Consider the following 16,673-nt stretch of genomic DNA (forward strand, 5'->3'; position numbering starts at 1 on the left):
TTTTTTGGTTTGCACTTTTTGAATTCCCATATTTTCCCAAACAACACAACAAGCATACGAGAGCGAAATTCGAATAAAATTAAAAGTGTGGTCTGTGTGTTTGTGTCACCAATGCTAAACTCTCTCGGTTTTGCTCATTTGCCATGTCTATGTTACCCTGTCCCTTACTTGTTTCTTATATTGGGCTCTCTTATCGCATTTCATTTCGTTACCATGAGCCTAAAATGTACTAAGTCCAAAATTAAAATCTTATGATTTCTTAAAAAATAGACAGCTGGAGAAATGTTAACATAACAAACGCAAGAAAGTATGTGCATTTACGGAAATAATGGGTCCGATAAATGTAGTTTGGTTAAGCAAACGAAGTGTTAAAATTAAATAATCGGCCCAGTCATAGGTGCATTTAATCCAATATCCTTGCAATTTGACAAAGTGAGTTGTGAATTGGTTTATATCTGTCATGAGGTTGGCGCAATTGTATTGAAAACAAGTAAAAAGGCGTTAAGTTCGGCCGGTTCGAACTTTGGATACCCACTACCTCGGGTATATATGTAAACCACATTACGTTATAATCCGGTGAAAATGCATAATTTATGCCCCCATAGCAGCTGTATCGAAATATGGTCCGATTTGGACCAAATTCGGCACGGATATTAAGTGGTCTAATAAGTACAAGCCATTGTTTAATTTTGAAGAACAAAATATTGGTCTTTTTAATAGCCATATCCAAATATAGACCGATCTCAAAATTCAGCGAAATCGATTTATAAATGCGTCTTTTAGGGGGCCAAGACTTTAAATCGAGAGATCGGTCTATATGGCAGCTATATCCAAATCTAAACCGATCTGAGCCAAATTGAAGAGGGATGTCGAACGGCCTAACACAACTCACTGTCCCAAATTTCGGCAAAATCGGATAAAATTTGCTATCGGATAACATTTTTCACTGTGTCAAAGTCACTGTGTCAAATTTCAGCGAAATCGAATTATAAATGCGCCTTTTAGGGGGCCAAGACTTTAAATCGAGAGATCGGTCTATATGGCAGCTATTTCCAAATCTTAACCGATCTGAGCCAAAGTAAAGGTGAATGTTGATGTGCCTAACATAACTCAATGTCCCAAATTTCAGCAAAATCGGATAATAAATGTGGCATTTATGGGCCTAAGACCCAAAATCGGAGGATCGGTCTATATGGCAGCTATAACCAAATCTGAACCGATCTGAGCCAAATTAACGAAGGAAGTCGAAGGGCCTAACACAACTCACTGTTCCAAATTTCAGTTAAATCGGATAATAAATGTGGCTTTTATGGGCCTAAGTCCCTAAATCGGAGGATCGGTCTATATGGCAGCTATATCCGATCTGAGCCAAATTGAAGAAGAATGTCAAGTGACCTAACACAACTCACTGTCCCAAATTTCTGCGAAAACTAGAATCGGTGCAAAGTTTCAGCTAAATAACTCTATTTTTAAAGACTATAGCTTGATTTCAACAGATAGACGGACAGACGGACGGACATAGCTAGATCGTCTTAGATTTTTACGGTAATCAAGAATATATATATATATATATATTTATATATATATATAAATGGTTAAAAAATGTTTATTTTTATAAATATTGCCTAATTCTTAGGGAGTTCTTCGAAGTAGGATTCACATGGTTTGATGCGGCTTTTTGATAGTTTAGAAGGCATAAAAACATGCAATGGGGACACTGTAGCGAGGGGTTAGTATGTCATACTATGGTGCTGAGATCTGGGTTCAAATTCTGGCGAGAACGTTAGAAAAAAAATTCATCAGATGGTATCCCCTACTAAGGCGTTCCGGTAGCCGAGTTGGTAGCATGCTTGGATTACTAGTTCGGGGGTTGTGGGTCCGATTCCCGCCAGAAGCCTTGGTCTGTCGCTACTGTGGTATCACAACGGACTTAAAATTGTCTAAGTGAGTCTGTAAAGGACTGTCATTCTTACCTACCTACCTAGGACTTACAAAGACATGATGAAAAGGGTTGACTCGTAAGCATATGCGGCAATAGTTCTTTCAATCAAGAACGGATTTTCGGTCGACTTTAATAAAGTTCGAAGAAGAATTTAGCGACATCATTTAAGCAGAGTGTATTTTTTTCATGAAGCTGATTCGCCGAAACTATCGCCATAAAACAAAGTTTTTGAAAAGACAAGCTTATTTAAAAATATTTGAAAGATTAAGATCGTCCTATGAATGGTGTGTGGCAAGCAGAACAAAACTGAGTTCTGTCTTTTTGACCAAATGTCATCGCCGATGGTTCAGTTTCTACACCCACTAGCGACCACAATTTGCAATAAAATATTAGAGATATCTTTTACAATATCACAGTAACAGAAGAATTTAGGCAAATTTTCCTATTTTAAATAAATGTGGGGTGTTTGGGACTAGAACAGTGTTTATTCTCGTGTGCGTCCGTTACAAAACCAACAGTTTGAATCATGTCTGCCGGATTAATAGGTAAAAGTCGAAAAAAAGTTTAGACTGAGCAATAAAATATACAAAATAAACTTATTTGTTGCCAAGCAACACTAAACCATCTAAAATGCAATTTTACCTTTTGTTGTTGTTATTCAATGAAGCGCAAAACTTTTGTATGAAAAACGGTATGTTCCTATTATTTTTCACCCCTGTATATTTAATTAATGCTTGCATATCCAATGCGAAAATTAAACCTGGCGTATATGGAACTGTTATGTAACAACTGGGTATGTATGGCAACGTCATTCGATTTTTTTAAACATGCTGTGTGTATTCTAACTTGGCCATTGTATATGGTTTGGGTATTTGCTGCGAGCCAATGTAAACTGCGCATGTCGTATTAATCAAAGACATACAATACATAAATAGGTTGCAATTTTTTTATGTCAGATGTCATTAGTAAAAATTGGTTCCATCTTTCAGTTGTATTTTAATTACACCAAGTGGTCAACAGATGTCGCACAGTTGGATGGGAAAACATAGAGGAAATAAGTCCGCCATTTTTGAACGGATAAGAATATCTTCACACAATTTTTTATGGTTATGACTGAGGTGTTAACCAGATTATGTACAAATTTCAGAGCCCTAGAAGGTCTTGGGGTTTGTTGGTGGGCCATCAAAGTTGGTCATCTCGGCCCTACAAGATTTACTTCAGAATGCTAAAAGTGCGAATTGTTTTTGCTGCAAAGTGCTCGAAAACCCCTACGAAAAACATGTGTTTGTGTGGGGACAGCTTTAATATTAGTTTCCAAGAAATTTGACTAACAAATGTTGCTTTTTGTTGTTCCTGAAAACAACATTTCCGTAGCGATATTAAATATTTGAACTGATTTGATAGCTGACAAAATTTCCATTTTTCAGTCAAAAGATATGCGAGTTATAAATCAGAAAAAAAACTATTTTTGGTCAAAAAAAGGTAATATCGTTATTTCGTCTCCATAAATTTGACCAAAAGCTTTTATTTCACGTTATTATATTGTATTAGTGTAGGTCTGTTGGGATTATATATAGGCCAAATCGGTTCATGTTTTGATATAGCTGCCATATAAACCGATCTTGGGTCTTGACTTCTTGAGCCTCTAGAGCCTAATTCTCGTCCGATTTGACTTCTTGAGCCTCTAGAGCCTAATTCTCGTCCGATTTGACTGAAATTTTGTACGTGGTGTTTTGGTATCACTTCCAACAACTGTGCTAAGTATGTTTCAAATTGGTTCATAACCTGATATAGCTGCCATATAAACCGATCTGGGTCTTGACTTCTTCAGCTTTTAGAAGGCGCAGTTCTTATCCGATTTGGCTGTAATTTTGCACGTGGTGTTTTGGTGTCATTTCCAACAACTGTGCCAAGTACGATTTAAATCGGTTAATAACCTGGTATAGCTGCCATATATACCGATCTTGGATCTTGACTTCTTGAGCCGCTAGAGGGCGCAATTCTCACCCGATTTGGCTGAAATTTTGGATGAGGTGGTTTTTTATGACTTCCAAGAGCTGTACTTGGTATGGCGCAAATCGGTCTATAACCTGATATAGCTGCCACACAAACCGATCTGGAATCTTGACTTCTTGAGCCTCTAGAGGTCGCAGGTATTCTCCGATTTGGCTGAAATTTTGTACCACGGCTTCTTCCATGACCTTCAACACACATGTGATATAGGGTCTGAATCGATCTTTAACTTGATACAGCTCCCATATATACCGATTTTCCTATTTCGCTTCTTGAGCTTCTACTGGGTGCAATTCTTATCCGAATCGAACCATAAATGAATTTTTTAATTTCTGTTGGCTCAGTAGTATTTTTTTTATTTTATTTTTTTATGATAAAAATCAAAAAACTGGAGAAACCCTTCGAGTTCCCAAAACGTAAAGCCCAAACCTCCCATGCTACCCCGGTTGTCCCAAAATACACTCAACAAATATTTTGCGCATTCAAGGAATAAGGTCTGTATTACTCGAAAATGCCTGTTTGGCTAGCATATTTCCCCAGCATGGGCATTTTGGGTATTTTCGTCAAGAAATGTGGGCAAATTTTATACTTATTTTTTGAAGAGATATTCGTCTTTACTGAAAAACTAAAATTTTATTTTTATTGGTTTTATGACAACCTTGGTTTTAATTTTGGTTTCACAAAAGCGAAAATTTTAGGTTGATTTCGGGTTTTACCTTAATAGTTCGGCCAAAATTTAATATTTTGATTTAAGCAGGGCCATTTTTGAAGAGCTGATTTTGATGTTTTCAAAAATATATATTTTATACATAAAACATTTTAAAATATGGGCAAAAGTTGCTACCTAATGTGAACTTATCGGCTTTTTTCCTACAAGCAAAAAAAAAAAGTTTGAGCCATTTTTGCGAAACACAAAATACTTTTATTACGAAGTTTTTTTTTATTGTAACTACCTATTTTCTATATTTACTTTTACTGTAACTATGTTGGTCATAAACGTAGCACTGTTGTATGCAACTTACTTTTTTTATTGTAAACCCTTTTGCAACTTCGACTACGGTAGAAGTACCTTTCTTTTGTTGAAAAATCAAAAACTCTTTAATGGCAAAAGTGTTTCGATAACCGAAAATGATTAGACGTTTACTAGACTTATAATTATTCTCTTGGGTCTCTCCTACTAGAGAAAGGGAGAGGGTGAGTATTTATATGTGTAGACCAGTGATGGATAAAAAATGATGAGCGGATGGTAAATTCGGAAATTGGCAATGTTAAAGTTTCGCCATAGGTACGTCCAATGACAAAAATCATTAGAGCAACATGGAAGGCTTTTAATACAATTGTGTACCATAACATAAAAAACAAGTAAGAGCGTGCTAAGTTTGGCCAGGCCGAATCTTATATACCCTCCACCATTGATGGCATTTGTCGAGTTCTATGCGCGGTATCTCTTTTTAGACAAACATAGAATATTGAATAAGAACTGTTATGCAATTGGAGCTATATCAAGTTATATTCCGATTCGGACCATAAATGAATGCTGATTGACATTGTAGAAGTCATTGTGTAATATTTGAGTTCATTCGGATAAGAATTGCGCCTTGTAGGGGCTCAAGAAGCAAAATCGGGAGATAGGTTTATATGGGAGCTGTATCAAGCTATTGATCGATTCAGACCATATTAGACATCATACTAGACCTTGTACAAAATTTCAGCCAAATCGGATGAGAATTGCGCCCTCTAGAGGTTCAAGAAGTCAAGATCCCAGATCGGTTTATATGGCAGCTATACCAGATTATGAACCGATTTGAATCATACTTGTTGTTGAAAGTAATACCGAAACACAAACGAACATTGCGCCCTCTAGAGGCTCAAGAAGTCAAGACCCAGATCGGTTATATGGCAGCTATATCAAAATATGAACCGATTTAAACCATACTTAGCTTAGTTGTTTGAAGTGATACCAAAACACTACATGCAAAATTTTAATAAAATCGGATAAGAATTGCGACCTCTAGAGGCTCAAGAAGTCAAGACCCAAGATCGGTTTATATGGCAGCTATATCAGGTTATGGACCGATTTGAACCATACTTGGCACAGTTGTTGGATATCATAACAAAACACGTCGTGCAAATTTCATTCTAATCGGATAAGAATTGTGCACTCTAGAGGCTCAAGAAGTCAAGACCCAAGATCGGTTTATATGGCAGCTATATCAGGTTATGGACCGATTTGAACCGTACTTAGCACAGTTGTTGGATATCATAACAAAACACGTCGTGCAAAATTTCATTCTAATCGGATAAGAATTGTGCACTCTAGAGGCTTAAGAAGTCAAGACCCAAGATCGGTTTATATGGCAGCTATATCAGGTTATGGACCGATTTGAACCGTACTTGGCACAGTTGTTGGATATCATAACAAAACACGTCGTGCAAAATTTCATTCCAATCGGATAAGAATTGCGCACTCTAGAGGCTCAAGAATTAAAGACCCAAGATCGGTTTATATGACAGCTATATCGAAACATGGACCGATATTTACAATACCCATTTACAATACCAACCGACATACATTAATAAGAAGTATTTGTGCAAAATTTCAAGCGGCTAGCTTTACTCCTTCGGAAGTGAGCGTGCTTTCGACAGACAGACGGACGGACAGACGGACGGACATGGCTAGATCGACATAAAATGTCGCGACGATCAAGAATATATATACTTTACGGGGTCTCAGACGAATATTTTGAGTAGTTACAAACAGAATGACGAAATTAGTATACCCCCCATCCTATGGTGGAGGGTATAAAAACAACTTAAAAGGTGTTAAGTTCGGCCGGGCTGAACTTTGGATACCCACCACCTCGAGTATATATGTAAACCACCTTTCGTCAAAATCTGGTGAAAAATGCATACCTTATGCCCCAAATACTAATTCAATTCAATTGTGTATAACAAAATATTGATCTTTTCAGTAGCTATATCCAACACTAAACCAATCTGAACCATCCACGACACGGACCTACTAAGTCACTGTGACAAATTTCAGTGAAATCCGATTTGAAATGCGCCTTTTATGGGGCCAAGACTTTAAATAGAGATATCGGTCTTTATGGCAGATATATCCAAATTTGTACCGAATTGGGCCAAGCTTTAGAAAAATGTCGAAGAGCCTAACACAACTCACCGTCCCAAATTTCGACGACATCGGACAATAAATGCACCTTTTATGGGCACAAAACCTTAAATTGAGAGATCGGTCTATATGGCAGCTACATTCAAATCTGGACCGATTTGGGCCAAGTTTCAGAAGGATGTCGAAGGGCCTTACAAATTTCGCAGATATATCTAAATCAGGACCGATCTGTACTATATTGGAGAAATATGTCGTGGGGCTGAACCTATCTCACCGTCCCAAATATAGGCCACATCGGACAATAAATGCGTCTTTTATGGCCTCAAAACCTTACATCGAGAGATCGGTCTATATGGCAGCTATATCCAAATCTAGAACGATCTGAAACAAATTGAAGAAGGATGTCTAACTTAACTCACCGTCCCAAATTTTGGCAAAATCGAACAATAAATGCGCCTTTTATAGGGCCAAAACTTTAAATCGAGAGATCGGTCTACATGCCAGCTATATCCAAATCTGGTCCGATTAGGGCCAAATTGAAGAAGGATGTCGAAGGGCTTAACACAACTCACTGTTCCAAATTTTAGCAAAATTTGATAATGAATGTGGCTTTTATGAGTCTAAGTCCCTTAATAGGAGGACCGGTCTATATGGCATCTATATCCAAATCTGGTCCGATCTCAACCAAATTGAAGAAGGATGTCGAAGTGCCTAACACAAATTACTGTTCTAAATTTCAGCAAAATTGGATAATAAATGTGGCTTTTATGGGCCTAAGACCCCAAATCGGCGGATCGGTCTATATGGCAGCTATATCCAAATCTGGTCCGATCTGGGCCAAATTGTAGAAGGATGTCGAAGGGCGTAACACAACTCACTGTTCCAAATTTGTGACTTTTATAGGCCTTAGACCATAAATCGGCGGATCGGTCTATATGGGGGCTATATCAAGATATAGTCCGATATAGCCCATCTTCGAACTTAAGCTGCTTATGGACAAAAAAAGAATCTGTTAAAAATTTCAGCTCAATATCTCTATTTGTAAATATTGTAGCGTGATTTCAACAGGAAGACGGACGAACATGGCTAGATCGTCTTAGATTTTTACGCTGATCAAGAAAATATATACTTTATAGGGTCGAAAATGGATATTTCGATGTGTTGCAAACGGAATGTCAAAATGAATATACCCCCATCCTTCGGTGGTGGATATAAAAATTCATAACATCGTTAATTTGGCGACAGACTAATAAAACACTTTTTCTCTGTTAAACCGTTTTTTTTCTTACGACAAAGTAAAATTTTTTTCGTTTCCATTTTCTTATTATAGCCTACTTATAGATCAGAATTTGTTATGAATCGATTTCCTTCAGACTGAAGTCCTTTGTATGCAGAATTGTTAGTTGTTGCTGAAAGGAATTGGAAGGATAAACACATGGGCATTAAAATAAGCTTGTTGAAAATACTTACGATATGGTTGGTAGCAATTATCTTCATATTGATTTTTATTGTTGTTGTTGAGTAGCAAACTTTTTATTTTTGACCATATATCCTTAGAGATTGAATGCGACTGCTCAAATGTTGGTAATTGCTGTGACTGTTGTTGATGTTTTGCTAAAGGAAAAGAGTCCAATGCGTAGTGATCCAAAAATTTTAGGCGGGGCAATGATTTACTTAAAACGGACCTATTATCAAACAAAATGAAGAAAGCATTTATCATGAGAATAATATATTTGGTATTTATTTTTGTGCTGAATGTAATATGGATAAAATGTAGAGCAAATTTATATGCAAATTCGCCCACGAACATGCCATTAAGGAACACGGGGAAATCCTTCAACATATCAATGAGTGCTGTCTGATTCAAGTTTAAGCTCAATGATAAAGGACCTCCTTTTAATAGCCAAGTTCGGACGTAGCAATGCTGGGCAACAACTCTTTGGGAAGAAGTTTTTTACACGACTACTAAGCCATGTAAGGCCACCGTGGCACAGAGGTTTGCATGTCCGCCTATGACGCCGAAAACATGGGTTCAAGTTCCGGTGTTATCCCCTTATAGGCGCCCTGCTAGCCGAGTTGGTAACGTGCTCGGATTGCTTGTGCGGGGTCCGTGGGTTCTATTCCCACCAGAGGTCTTGGTCCGTCGCTACTGTGGTTCACAATTGTCTAAGTACGTCTGTTAACGACCTTACCTATCCCACGCTGCACAGTGGTAAATTTTCGTTGCAAAACTAATAACTCTTGAACAAGCGGTCGTAAGCTTTCATATGGTATGTTGTTTATGAATATTGTACTCAAATTACCTCAATAAATAATAAAACAAATCTATTTTTTATACCCACCACCGAAGGATGGGGGTATATTCATTTTGTCATTCCGTTTGCAACGCATCGAAATATCCATTTCAGGCCCTATAAAGTATATATATTCTTGATCGTCGTAAAAATCTAAGACGATCTAGCCATGTCCGTCCGTCTGTGTGTTGAAATCACGCTAGAGTCTTTATAAATAGAGATATTGAGCTGAAACTTTGCACTTTCGATTTAAGATTTTGGGCCCATAAAAGGCACATTTATTGTCCGATTTCGCCGAAATTTAGGATAGTCAGTTGTGTTAGGCCATTTAACAGGCCTCTTCAATTTGGCCCAGATCGTTTCGTTTGGATATAGCTGCCATATAGACCGATCTCTTGATTTAAGGTTTTGAGCCCATAAAAGGCGCATTATTGTCCGATGTCGCTTAAATTTGGGACAGTGAGTCGTGTTAGACACCTCGACAACCCTATTTAATTTGACTCAGACCGGTTCAGATTTGAATATAGCTGCCATATAGACCGATCTCTCGAATTAACGTTTTGGCCCCATAAAAGGGGCATTTATTGTCCAATTTCGCTGAAATTTGGGACAGTGAAATGCGTTAAGCTCTTCGACATCCTTCTTCAAATTGGCCCAGATCGCTCCAGATTTGGATACAGCTGCCAAATATACCGATCTCTCTATTTAAAGTCTTGGCCCCATAAAAGGCACACTTATAATCCGATTTCGCTAAAATTTGACACAGTGGCAAATGTTAGGCTTTTCGACGTCCGTATCGTATATGGTTCAGATCGGTCTATATTTGGCTTTGGCTACTAAAAGACAAGTATTTTATTCTACAAAATTGATCAATGACTTGTACTTATTAAACCACTCAATATCCTTGTCAAATGTGGTCCAAATCGGACCATATTTCGATATAGCTGCTATGAGGGCATAATTTATGAATGTTTCATCGGATTATAACGAAAGGTGGTTTACATATATACCCGAGGTGGTGGGTATCCAAAGATCGGCCCGGGCGAACTTATCACCTTTTTACTTGTTCAAATTTAGATTTCTTGGCGATATTTGTAAGGTATGTAAACATGACGTAGCACCCATGTAAGGAGAAGTCACCCTGCGGCACACTGCTTGGAATCGGCTATAAAATAATTATGTGATCTTTAAAGTAAAACAAGTAAAGCGTGCTAAGTACGGCCGGGCCGAATATTATATACCCTCCACCATGGATCGCATTTGTAGAGTTCTTTTCTTGGCATCTCTTCTTAGGGAAAGAAGGGATAAAAGAAAAAATTTGCTCTGCTATTAGAGCGATGTTAAGATATGGTCCAGTTCAGAAAACAATTAAATTGTATGTTGGAGACCTGTGTAAATTGTCAGCCAATTCGAATAAGAGTTGCGCCCTTTGGGGGCTCAAGAAGTAAAATAGAGATCGATTTATATGGGAGCTGTATCACGCTATAGACCGATTCAGACTATAATAAACACGAATGTTGATGGTCATGAGATAATTCGTCGTACAAAATTTCAGGCAACTCGGATAATAATTGAAGATCCCAGATCGGTTTATATGGCAACTATATCAGGTTATGAACCGATTTGAACCTTTTTGGCACAGTTGTTCAAAGTCATAATAAAATACATCATGCAAAATTTCAGCCAAATCGGATAGGAATTGCGCCCTCTAGAAGCTCAGAAGTCAAGACCCAAGATCGGTTTATATGACAGCTATATCAGGTTATGGCCCGATTTAAACCATACTTGACACAGTTGTTGGATATCATAACAAAACACGTCGTGCAAAATTTCATTCCAATCGGATAAGAATTGCGCCCTCTAAAGGCTCACGAAGTCAAGACCCAAGATCGGTTTATATTGCAGCTATATCAAAACAAGAACCGACATGGCCCATTTACAATCCCAACTGACCTACACTAATAAGAACTAGTTATGCAAAATTTTAAGCGGCTAGCTTTACTCCTTCGGAAGTTAGCGTCCTTGCGACAGACAGACGGACGGACGGACATGGCTAGATCGACATAAAATGTCGCGACGATCAAGAATATATATACTTTATGGGGTCTCAGACGAATATTTCGAGTAGTTACAAACCGAATGACGAAATTAGTTTACCCCCATCCTATGGTGTAGGGTATAAAAAGCGCTAACACGAAATGGGATTTAAAGCTAAAACCATCAATAGGTCAAATTTTAGCAAATGTGAGCCCTGCTTTTATGTAACATTTTAGTCCCCATGTAAACGGGTCCTGTCCGATATCTTAAATATATACTAGAAAGTTTTTGATTCGCCATAAATAGTCATTATGAAAATAGGGATTACCTGTAATGTGCATACTCATAGGGTACAAATTCACTGAATGGTTGCAAATATAAATTATCCGGACACATTGGATTCCCATGTAAACTTAAATACTCCAAATTTGGAAACATGTATTGTAGAATTTTAGCAGTTGTATCTAAATCACTCAACTGTAAAATAAAAATAGATAGTTAATGGGTTAATTTATTAAAATAAGTAATAATTAAAAGGAATAAAATTTTTTTTTGTCTTTTATGGAGGCTTAAATTTCAAACGACTCGAATTTTTCAACCCAAGTTAGCAAATAGCCAAGATTTTGCTGAAATTTGGGCTCGATTTTCCTGAAATTTGGGACAGTGAGTTTTGTTAGGCCCTTCGACATCCTTCTTCAATTTGGCCCAGATCGGTCCAGATTTGTATATAGCTGCCATATAGACCGATCTCTCGATTTAAAGACCTGGCACTCTAAAATGCGCAATTATAATTCGATTTCCCTGAAATTCGACACAGTGACTTATGTTAGGCTTTTCGACATGAGTGTCGTATATGGTTCAGATCGGTCTATATTTGGATATAGCTATTAAAAAGACCAATATTTTGTTCTACAAAATTGAACAATGACTTGTACTTATTAGACCACTCAATGTTCTTGTCGAATTCGGTCGAAATCGGACCAAATTTCAATATAGCTGCTATGTGGGCAAAAATTATGCATTTTTCAGCGGATTGTAACGTAATGTGGTTTACATATATACCCGAGGTGGTGGGTATCCAAATTTCGGCCCGGCCGAACTTAACGCCTTTTTACATGTTTTAATTGATTTTTTTCTTCTATTGCCTTTTCCAAAACTGTGATTGATATTATCATTTTCGTGATTGAAGCAGTTTCAATTAAAAAATTAATTGGATCAATTAGTTTCGTGATTGAAAGAGATTCTTATTTTTTCTGTGTTAAGAAATGTATGCTTTACAACGTTTAGTAATATTATTAGGTCCTAGACGAATGCATTTCTTGTTATACCCTCCACCATAGGATGAGGGAATACTAATTTTGTCATTCCGTATGTAGACCCAACAAAGTATATATATTCTTGATCGTCTTGACCTTCTAAGTCGATTTAGCTATGTCCGTACGTTCGTCTGTCTGTCGAAAGCACCCTAACTTTCGAAGGAGTAAAGCCAGGCGAATGAAATTTTGCACAAATTCTTTTTATTAGTAAAGGTGGGTTGGGATTGTAAATGGTCCAAATCGGTCCATGTTTTGGTACAGCTGCCATATAAACCGATATTGGGTCTTGACTTCTGGAGCCTCTAGAGGACACACTGAAGGTGGCGATATCGAAGGGCCTAAAACAACTCACTGTGCAAAATTTCAGCGAAATCGGGTAATAAACGCTGTTCTTCTGACCCATGGACTAAAATCGGGAGATCGTTTTATATGGCACCTATATCCAAACATAAACTGATCGGGACCATATAGGGCATGGATGTCGGGAAGCCTAACATAGCTCACTGTATCAAATTTCAGCGAAATCGGATAATAAATGGGCAAAATACCATAAATCGAGTGATTGGCCTATATGACAGCTATACATAAGTATAGATCGATCTAAACAATATATAGCACGGATGCCGAAAATCCTAACCTAAGTCACTCTGCCAAATTTCTGCGAAATCGGATAAATAATGCAAGAAATCGAATAATAAAAGTGGTTTTAATGGTATATAGTCCGATATAGTCTATTTTCGAACTTACCTGTCTATGAGTAAAGAAAAAAAATCAATGCAAGGTTTCAGCTTTTGATATCAATTTTTAAAAGATAACAGACAGGCGGGCGGACATTGTTAGATCGTTTAGATTTTTACAACGATCAAGACTATATATACTTTATAGGGTCGAAAATCGATATTGTGATGCAAACGGAATGACAAAATGAATATACCCCCATCTTTCGGTGGTGGGTATAAAAATTGAGTCACGCCAAGTAGATAAACGACAACATAGTTATTTGCAACTATAAACTATCACACAGCAATAAAACAATCTGACTCCACACGGATCACGCTGTCTAGGACTGCTCCCAAAGAAAATTAAATGTAATCTGACAGTTTTGTACAGATTCTTTTTTTATCCAAAAGCAGGTTAAGTTCGGAGATGGGCTATATAGCCCCGATATAGACCGATCCGCCGACTTAGGGTCTTAGGCCCATAGAAACCACATTTATTATACGATTTTGCTGAAATTTGGGACAGTGAGTTGTGTTAGGCCCTTCGACATCTTTCTGCATTTGGCTTAGATCGGTCCAGATTATTGTATAGCTGTCTTATGGACCGATCCGCCGATTAAGGGTCTTAGGCCCATAAAAGCCAAATTTATTATCCGATTTTGCTGAAATTTAGGAAATTTCGACATTCTTCTTCAATTTGGCCCAGATTTGGATATAGCTGCCATATAGACCGATCTCTCGATTTAAGGTTTTGGGGACATAAATGGCGCATTTATTGCCTGAGTTCGCCGAAATTTGGGACATTTATTTTTGTTAGGCTTTTCAACACTTTTCTGCAACTTGGCCCAAATCGGTCCAGATTTGGATATAGCTGCCATATGGACCGATATCTCGATTTAAAGTCTTGGCCATATAAAAGGCGCATTTATAATCCGATTTCAATGAAACTTGACACAGTGACTTATGTTAGGCTTTTCGACATCCGTGTCGTATATGGTTCAGATCGGTTCATTTTTAGATATAGCTATTAAAAAGACCAATATATTATTATATCTAATTGAGCAATGACTTGTACTTATTAGTAGTTGATCCAAATCGGAACACATTTCGTTATAGCTGCTATGGGGCATAAGGTATGCATTTTTCACCGGATTTTGACGATAGGTGGTTTACATATATACCCGAGGTGGTGGGCATCCAAAGTTCGGACTTAACGCCTTTTTAACTTGTTGCATGTACGCTTTTATTTTACTCCCTCTTGTTAATTTGTAGACCAGCTGATTGACATGCCATATTTTTCAGCATGGCATTCGTGGTGATTTATGTGAATGGAAAATAAATTATTTGTGGCATCCACATTAAATGAGTGTGGTGGCACAAATAAATAAATGTGTTGTCATCCACATATTATTTTTTTATTGTCACCAAATCTTAATTGTTTTGATGCGCTTCGATTCGTGTTTTTTCAGCATCAAGACGTATACTTGCTTAAGACAAAGTGCAAAAAATGAATTTTAAATTCAAACACTTATACAGTATGAACGTTTTTATCTACATGTGCAAGTAAAAACTCTCATTTAAGCCTTTTTTTTGGTTTTCTATGAAGGAAACAAAAAAGGGGATCGCATATGAAAAAGGAACTAGTTCCTTTTGTGGAACGGTACTAAAAGGAGCGATCACTAAAAGGAACTAAAATGCCTACCTCTACTGAAACCATTCAATGGAAAATTGCACTCACCTCATTTTTGTTTAGGGTTAACGTTGTGATGTTCGGCAAATGCATTTTCTTAAGCTTTTCAAAATGGGCCTCGCGCAATCTGTTATCGTCCATAATCAAACATTTCAGCTGAGGCAGTTGAAGAAGCCATTCCAAGCGTGCTATGCGATTGTGGCTTACATCAAGATACTCGATGTATTCACCGTGGGTTGCTATGATGTCGGTGTCAAGTTCTCGTAGATTGCGATGGGACAAATTCAGCTTTACATACATGTAGAAAGGCAGGCAGAGGGACAGATATATGGACAGGCAGCAGACAACAAAGGTGGAGGGATGAGCCATATCGCAAAAAGTAAATAAACAAAATTGTTTTAATGTGTAGATTGCTTGCGTGCTTGGGTGTGTATTTAGTGAATGCATATTTGGTTGTTTTGATTCTTGAATGGGAGCATCTCGCTCAGGTATATGCTTGAGGGTTATGTGTGAATGTTTGTTACTCGCCTCTCGTTTATTTCCATCATGACTGTCATTTCGATCTACGTCACTTTCGTCAGATTTCAAATAATCCATTGTTTCTTCTCTGTTTTTGTGCTGTTCGCGTTAATCATTTACTCTTAGCTGCTTATTCAACATTGTTCTTGTTTTAATCTTTTCCTTCGTAGTATTTGGTCTCTAGCTTCCGTGCTTTCTTTTGATGTTCTAGTTAGATCCGTTAAAAGTAGACTGATGTTCTTGTTAGCAGATCATTAATGATTGTTTAACCAAAATAAAAAAAAACTTTTTCTCTCATGCTTCATGCGATTGTGAAAAAAAGCTTATTTAGTGTGTTGTCAGGTGCTATGAGTGAAGCATTAGCTTTAAGCTTTCTTTAAATTTCCGAACGATGGCGCTTTTGTCGCTAGGCGCATTCAAGCCAGCAAAAAGCAGGGAATTACTTCTTTAACATTTTTGGTATCACGTAAATCGAATTGAAATGCCAAATTTGCTCAAACGATTAGTATTTTAGTTTATGACAATCTTAGGAACATTCCACATATTTGTATAAAGAGAATGGAGCTTACTTCAACATACTGCAATGTATTTCTATTACGAATGTGTCGAAATGTTGCTTTAGCAACCAAGTATCTAATCACGACCCCAAAAAAGTGGTTCTTAAGATTAATTAAAAAACTTAATCCAATTGGAAATGATTGATAACATTTACTGATCTTAAATATGTGTGCAAATTGTTAATAGACTTAAATTTGTTAAGTAATTTTACTTAACACAATTTCTATTCAATAAAGAAGAATATTTTTGAATAACATAAAGAAGTACAAGCTTCGACTTAAAATCTTGTTACAAATGTGATTGGGTTCATAGAACTTGGAAACCATGTTTTGCTTAAAATAATGAAAATTTCTAAATTAACGTAATTGCATTTGTCTACGGCTTCCAGGGGCTTAAAAAGTCAAATCGGGAGATCGGTTTATATGGGAGCTATATCCAAATCTAAACCGATA

At 37.2% G+C, this 16,673-nt stretch overlaps 1 protein-coding gene across 2 annotated transcripts; it reads right to left on the reverse strand.

Annotated features, from left to right (window-relative positions):
• Nucleotides 1–8,346: 8,346 nt before the first annotated feature.
• On the reverse strand, nt 8,347–15,917 carry LOC106085902 (leucine-rich melanocyte differentiation-associated protein). 2 transcript variants are annotated; one of them, XM_013250371.2, is made up of 5 exons: nt 15,673–15,915; nt 15,193–15,432; nt 11,748–11,896; nt 8,559–8,773; nt 8,347–8,497 (listed from the first exon to the last, which is right to left on the reverse strand). In XM_013250371.2, exons 1-5 carry the CDS (start codon nt 15,739–15,741, stop codon nt 8,424–8,426), a joined length of 747 nt encoding a protein of 248 aa, XP_013105825.2. In that variant the 5' UTR covers nt 15,742–15,915; the 3' UTR covers nt 8,347–8,423. The 2 variants fall into 2 exon arrangements, with proteins under 2 accessions (XP_013105825.2, XP_013105824.2); XM_013250370.2 differs by having other exon boundaries at nt 15,193–15,917.
• Nucleotides 15,918–16,673: the final 756 nt, after the last annotated feature.

This window comes from Stomoxys calcitrans, chromosome 2, assembly GCF_963082655.1.
Source record: "Stomoxys calcitrans chromosome 2, idStoCalc2.1, whole genome shotgun sequence".
Taxonomy (NCBI): domain Eukaryota; kingdom Metazoa; phylum Arthropoda; class Insecta; order Diptera; family Muscidae; genus Stomoxys; species Stomoxys calcitrans.

Bases quoted from the DNA above. Each gene is read 5' to 3' on its own strand.
- LOC106085902 (XM_013250370.2), bottom strand. From the start codon at position 15,741: ATGGATTATTTGAAATCTGACGAAAGTGACGTAGATCGAAATGACAGT. The intron at 11,897-15,192 runs GTGAGTGCAATT...TTTATTTTACAG, and splicing joins TAACCCTAAACAAAAATGAG to TTGAGTGATTTAGATACAAC. The intron at 8,498-8,558 runs GTAAGTATTTTC...AATTCCTTTCAG, and splicing joins TAATTGCTACCAACCATATC to CAACAACTAACAATTCTGCA.